General features: G+C 42.7%; 1 protein-coding gene across 1 annotated transcript; it reads left to right on the top strand.

The window, feature by feature from the left end:
• Positions 1-1565: 1565 nt before the first annotated feature.
• Positions 1566-6035, top strand: rwdd (RWD domain containing 4). The gene is made up of 8 exons (XM_034557613.1): positions 1566-1750; positions 2612-2692; positions 3053-3162; positions 3612-3759; positions 4020-4119; positions 4912-4961; positions 5083-5085; positions 5165-6035. The coding sequence occupies exons 1-8, from the start codon at positions 1727-1729 to the stop codon at positions 5195-5197; spliced, it is 549 nt and encodes a 182-aa protein (XP_034413504.1). The 5' UTR covers positions 1566-1726; the 3' UTR covers positions 5198-6035.
• The last annotated feature ends 1100 nt before the right edge of the window (positions 6036-7135 follow it).

The following is a 7135-nucleotide window of genomic DNA, read 5'->3' as shown; positions in this document are numbered from 1 at the left end:
AAACAACCTTCACGAGAACATGCTCTGTATTCACTCACCCTCACAGCAGTTTTCAGAGCACAAAATACACAAAATATAATTATTATTTTTTAAGCTACAAAAGGTAATAAAGAATTGCTTTTAGAATAAATGACACAAGACTCCCCAACACTGGTTGGACATCACTGTATGGAAGCCCATATTTGACAGAAAAGAAAAGATGGCTTTTCAAAAATAATACATCTTAAAATGCTAAGATATATCCAAATTATGAGATCGAAAGTCAAGATTTTAAGATACTAAATTTAAATGAATCGAAAGTTAATATACTAAATTGAAACTACTTGTAAGGGCGCACTACACCGATATATCTGGTCTCAAAAGCCTGACTAAACAAACTTAAATTGGTTATAAAGGCCGGCAGAAGTCGTCAACAGTGGGCCATAACTGGTGGGACTCCAGTGAGGGCTGATGCTGGTTGGATGAGACAATTGGGAGGGACCAGTTAACGAGTTGGCCGATGAAGAGAGAAATCAGAAGAAGCGTTGATGCTTTTGCTGCATCCACATGGGATCATGTGACTGATGGACAACATTTTGGAAAAACAAACAGATGAAACCGTCTTCTTTCATCCCAAAAACACTGGCCGTCTACGCCCCTTGCTCTCCTCCTCAGCCGCTGAAACACTCATCCTCGCCATTCATTGCCTTCCTCGCCATTCATCGCCTTCATCGCCTTCCTCGCCATTCATCGCCTTCATCGCCTCACGACTGCAACAGCATCTGGATTCAGCTGCCCGTCTGCTCTCCCACTCTCGCACCAGAGATCACATCTCCAAGTCCTTCAAATCCTCCACTGGCAAAGATGCTACTTTTACACCCAATTTGACATTCGATTTAGAAAGTGTTTGCTAGAGAACAGCTGTTAGTGTCTTCTTTGTTGATTTAGCCGTACATAAAACACGTGTACAAGCCACATTGTTCATTCCAGGGATGTAACCACAGAGTGTTTAAAAAAACAATTTAACAGTGGTGCTATATTCAAATGATATTTTCAAATGTCTGTTTGCGTCACATTTAATCAGTTTTTTCTCCATTCAGAGAGAAAATCGAATCTGTTTATATCTTGCCGCCCAGACTTTTTCCTTATGAAATGATCCAAGTCCATGTAATGAACTAACAAGAACATTACTCAATTTACAGTCTAAATCTCTCACACACGTTTTACTGAATATATCCAGCACAACATGAAATACGAAACCCCAATATTTTGAGCCTTTTACTTAGTAAAACTAATATGCTGTGATCAACTGAATCTGAGGCTAAACCACCAGTTATATCACACCCTCTGGTACCACAACCCTTATTCTTGTCATGTGCCAGAGATGTTATACAAACTGACCATGTGCATACAAATCTGTTCTACTAATTGAATTATATATTGAATATTTGATTTAATCGATTTATCATATTTTCACATGTAGCTTGTCAATGTTTTCCGATTGAAATAGTAGTTTATTATTCGTTATAATACGAAACAAGCATAAAACTGCATCCACTAATGAGGCGGTTCAAAGTTCACGGCGAGAGCCTAACTGCGCATGCGTGTAACATGGTGGCACTAGCTGTACCAGTTGGGGAAGTTGTGGAATATTTATCACAGTTTTAATGAAGGAAATGGGTTGTTGACGGAAGGATTCGTGTAAGCTCCACACAGAGAGTGCGTCACACACAACCAGAAGGGGAACATGTCCGCTAACGAGGACCAGGAGGTAAGAATGGGGGATGATGCAGCAGGAGGCTAGCTGCTGCTAGCGGCTAGCCTCCTGCATACTATGCTAGCATAGCATGGCTGCTAGCATACCAGCGTACGTCTGGGGGCTCAGTGGCCGCTCTTCTTCTCGGTACACTCGGTACAGGTCAACGTGAAGAGCTCAGCCCGGAGCGTCACGTGACGTTCTAGCTGCTGTTGAGCCGCGATAAGCGTCGCTCGCGACGGATTTCATGTCACCTCGGACTCATTCAAAAGTGTGCCAAGTAACGCGTGTCACGGAGACCTGAAATCAAGACCGGTTCTGGATTCAAGACGTCCTTGGACCCCTAACTGTCATCTTTATGCCTACTACTCATTATTCACAAGGCTGTCATATTCATTGAATGCGTTGTAACTCTAATGCTGTTCATTCTGTACACATGACATCTATTGCTTCTGTCCATCCTCTGGGTTTTTTTGGGAGTGTTTCCTGATCCGATGTGAGGTCAAAGGTCAGGGATGTCGTATGTGTACAGATTGTAAAGCCCTCTGAGGAGAGTTTGTGATTCTGGGCTATACAAAATAAACTGAATTGAATTTAATGTCAGACAGCATTTATCATAACTGGATACCTGTGTTCTACCATATCTGTTTTGCCATATACCATGACAGTAATACGTGGTACGTTAGCAGGTTGAATTGACTGGTAGTAATAACATGTTGTCATTATCTCGTGTAGGGTCTTGAGTCGGGGTCCGGTCCTGTAGACCTGTGCTCGGTGTCATTTAGCATCTTTCTGAATGGTGCTCGGTGCACAGAAGCTGTAGTCATGACATTCTTGTATCTGACTAACATCCTGTGATTCCCTGTCTTCAAACAGATGGAGCTGGAGGCTCTTCGCTCCATCTATGAGGGGGACGAGTGTTTCAAGGAAATCAGTTCAGTTTCCTTTCAGCTTAGGGTGAGTACCGTTTATCTGTATCCTGTCGTCTGTATATACCATCCTCTGTGTTCCGTCCTCTGTGTGCCGTCCTCTGTGTTCCGTCCTCTGTGTTCCGTCCTCTGTGTTCCGTCCTCTGTTTGCCGTCCTCTGTTTGCCGTCCTCTGTTTGCCGTCCTCTGTGTTCCGTCCTCTGTGTTCCGTCATCTGTGTTCCGTCCTCTGTGTTCCGTCCTCTGTGTTCCGTCCTCTGTGTTCCGTCCTCTGTGTGCCGTCCTCTGTGTTCCGTCCTCTGTGTTCCGGGTACCTTTTTTCACTTGTATGTCATGCCCTTAAAAGCTATTCAGAAGTACTTTGTAGCAGTACCTTATTTTAATGTTTAGATAGGTGACCTCGAGGACACCAAGGCGTTCATCCTGGACCTTACTTGGCCTGAGATGTACCCTGAAACGGCCCCTCAAATCTCCCTTGATGCCTTTTTCAACAAGAGAATGTAAGTTGCAAGCACCGTGCATTATTATTATTATTATTATTATTATGAATTGGTTTACATTTGGACAAACTGATGGCAGATTAGAAGCTGACATCAAATATTTTGCCATTGCAGGGTTCTTTTTTTTTTTTTTGTTCAAATGATTCTGATCCATCAGGGCTGTAACCATGATTTAAGAAATACTAAGTCATACAACATAATCCCCACCCCATCAGAACATGTATATACCAAATAGCAAAAATAAAGTTTTCAATTCATTCTGTATTTTACATTTTATTTAATCAAATTTCTGTACATTATTTTTCTCAACATCAAATAAATACTACATCCATGAGTTATTTATCTTCCTAAAAGCTGTCAAATGTAAATATGATAGATTTATTGTTGTTGGCCATACCTTTTATGTGTTGGTCGTTGTGTTTGTTTCCTTTACGCTGATGTCATGACAGCTCTGCAGAGACAAAGCAGCTGATCCTGTCAAAGCTGGAGGAGCAGGTGGAGGCCAACCTGGGCACTGCCATGATGTATACTCTGTTTGAGTGGGCTAAGGAGAACCAGGAGGCCCTAATGGAGAACCACAAGCCTGTAGTCGCTGTGGTCAGTATGGTTCACCCCTCTGAATAAGTTCTGTCTCTTTGGTCCATTTTTGGTCCCAAGCCCTGATAGCTGCACAACCCTAGTGAACTTTTATCATTTATGTTGTGTGACATCTTCTTTGCTGGTTTGGTGCGTTTGTTTTCCTCCCCTGGATCAGTTCAGAAGAGCCTTGTAATTGAATGATTGTTTAACAAATAGCCGGAGCCATCAGACGAAATAAGTTGTTGTTGTTGTTATTGTTGTTGTTGTTGTTGTTGCAGATGTCCAGCGGCGATGGGATGTCTGCCAATACAGCCAAGAAGAAGGAGAAGAAGGAGCAGCTGACTAAATCTCAGAAGAGGAGGATCATCAACAGAACAGGTACATCAGTCAGTGCCCACAGCAAGGAGCCAGGGTTTGTACTACAAACGCCATCATTTTTGGCGGCCTCTACACTGCAAGCATTTTGATTGGTGGAATAAAGATTTGGTGATTCACTGTGTTTTGACACACTGCCTGGCAAAATAGATGGTTTTGCTAATTAGAATTAGCAGAGAGCAGTGTAGAAACATTCAGGATGGATGTAAACGATGCTGGATCATAAATACTTTCAAAAATCAGCTCTGCAAATGTTTTCTGAAGAAGGAAATGCGCTCAACAGGTTGTTAGGCCTCATGCATACAATGAGGTATTTAAAGGTGAATCCGGTTGATCAGAGGAATTGCCTCCACATGGTGACGCCTAGAAGCTAACGGTGCAGTCAATGATATAGTGCTGCCAGAACTAACACCGTGGGTCAGGACAGCGTTATCAGCCAGTGATCAGCGCCAGAAAGATCACCATGTCACGGCTATGTTGTGAACACGAACATGGAGCTTGAGATGAAAAGAAGAGAAACCTTTCAATGGGTGACGGGTTACCAAATTTAAAATGGTACTCTGCAAAATAGTGTAGACCAGCAGAAGTGACTCTTCTTTTAATTTCTTTGTTTAGCAGCCAGAAATACAAAAGTAAAAACCCAAGTATAATGATTTTGTTAAAGGAAGTCGTGCAGTGCATCATTTTATCCACATTTCCTGAAAGTTTCCCCCGACATGTTTTGATATCCGTAAAACACTTTTGTGTTGTTATCCAACAGATAACACATCCTCTCCTTATGATTTCTGCTTTCAGATCACAAAGGGGAATTGCCAAGAGGTTGGAACTGGATTGACGTCATCAAAGTAGGTGACTTTTATCTTCCCTCCACAAGATGATGCACTTATTCCTTGTTGAGCTTTAACGTTAATCACAAACCTTTTGATTAATTTGCCTTTCTCTCCTTCCTGCCCCGGCGATCCTCAGCATGTAAGTGAAACCCATCTGATCACACAACTTCTTTGAGATCCCTCAGACGATGCCCATCTCACTGTTTTTCCTTTTGCAGTTGAGTAGAACCGGAGGAAAAGATGACGAGTAACCCCGAGAGCCGCCGCCTGGTGCTGCGTTGTACAAGGAGGCGCAGTGAAGACTGAACCCAGAGCAGCCGGTTGCTGCTGCCTTCACATCCTTCATCTTCCACATTTAACATGGCTGCTGTCCCCCTGAGAACCAAAGCAGGCTGGATAACTGTGGACTTCAGGACACACACACACACACACACACACACACACACACACACACACACACACACACACACACACACACACACACACACACACACACACACACACACACACACACACACACACACACACACACACACACACACACACACACACACACACACACACACACACACACACACACACACACACACACACACACACACACACACACACACACACACACACACACACACACACACACACACACACAGTTCCAGCCACACTGAGACTTTGAGCTGAATTATTTGAAGCCCTTGTTGTGTTTTATGCGTTGGTGGAATGCAGCCAGGTGAAGAGGAGCACATCATCTCCTTTTGTTGCGCACACACACACACACACACACACACACACACTCACATGGTTAGCGCTCAGATATTGTGCTCCGTCATCCATCAGGGTGGAGCATGCTTGAGATACTTGCTGTCACTGCCATGTTTTCAGTCTTGAGATGAGGCCACTGAAGCTCAACTAAATGTGGATTGTGGTTCTAAGCGGATCCAGAGACATTTTTAACAACACTCAAAATGTCACCGTTTCCCTTTTTGGACAATTGTTTTCTTTCCTGATTTGAAATTTGAATTGAGAAACGCAATTTTCTTTTATAGATATATACATATAGATATATATATAAATAAAAACGTAATTGGTGTACTGCTTGTCTGATAATGTAATTTACATTTGGTTTCAATTGTGTTAGGGGAATAAGAGTGTGAATCATGTGCCTAGTTTTTCTTGCAGCAGGTTTACTATAAACATCCCATCGTTTTTAGAGCTGCACACTTTGCCCTAAAGGCATGAGAGCTTTGAGCAAGGACACCTTAACTGCTCCTTGACGGAATAAAACAAAAGTCCCTTGCACTCCCTTTATCGTCTCATCCAGACAAACGGCTCTGGAACCATGAGCTCTGCATCTCAACAGTCGGGAGCTGCTTGGTCTGCAGGGACAGCTCCCCGATGAAGGTCTAAGGAAGAACACGTTATTGTGAGTACAAGTGATGGACGGGGAATTAGAAACTGGTGGGCACAGAATATATAAGTACAATTCAAACAGTAAGCAAATATACAAAGTATTTTTAAAGGCTCGTTAAAAATGTGTCATTGGGGGAATCAGTACTAATGACTCCCATTTCTAAAATGCTGGTTATAGACCAGAAAACCTCCTGGCTGAAACACTACATGTTGACCACATTATTGTTCTACTACTTATAACTAACAGCATATCTGTGCTGACCAAAGCAACAAGTGAACTGATATTATTCCGCCACATTCCCAATAGACGAGCTGTTATGGATACAGATGTTAGCCAATTAAGGCAATGGTGGAAAGTAACCAAGAACAAAAAACATCCAACAAAAAGTTTGTAAATTAGTAGTTCGGTAGATTATTTCTCTGTTATAACAATGCTTCTTGGCAATACATTTGATAAGGTTGGAAAAACTGTTAATTGACTTTTTAAATGGTGCCTCATTTGTAAGGAACATGCATGTGGGATGAGCCCATAAAAAATGTGCCAACGCCAAACAGCTTATTCTGCTGCTATTGACTCTTGTGTTGAGTGTCCGGTAGCAGGGCCCATTGACCCCCAGGTGATGTCGATCAGGCTCCTGATTGTCTGATCTTGATAAAGCCCGTTCGATAGGCCAACTTCAAGGAGGTGTAACGCAAAGCAAGTTGCGGCATTATTTGGAGTGAGACCTAGTACCATCTCCAAACTGAAGGCCACGTTCTATGGGGGATGTCAGAGACGGACC

The sequence above is a fragment of the Cyclopterus lumpus genome, chromosome 18, assembly GCF_009769545.1.
Source record: "Cyclopterus lumpus isolate fCycLum1 chromosome 18, fCycLum1.pri, whole genome shotgun sequence".
NCBI classification, from domain to species: domain Eukaryota; kingdom Metazoa; phylum Chordata; class Actinopteri; order Perciformes; family Cyclopteridae; genus Cyclopterus; species Cyclopterus lumpus.
The sequence above is the reverse complement of the archived record's forward strand: the minus strand, read 5'-3'. Positions and strand labels throughout refer to the sequence as shown.

What these genes read in the sequence shown, in the direction of transcription:
- rwdd (XM_034557613.1), top strand. Translation starts at nt 1,727, where the DNA reads ATGTCCGCTAACGAGGACCAGGAG. An exon ending in GCCTTTTTCAACAAGAGAAT is followed by an intron (nt 3,163 to 3,611) that starts GTAAGTTGCAAG and finishes ATGTCATGACAG; the next exon opens with CTCTGCAGAGACAAAGCAGC. An exon ending in ACAAGCCTGTAGTCGCTGTG is followed by an intron (nt 3,760 to 4,019) that starts GTCAGTATGGTT and finishes TTGTTGTTGCAG; the next exon opens with ATGTCCAGCGGCGATGGGAT.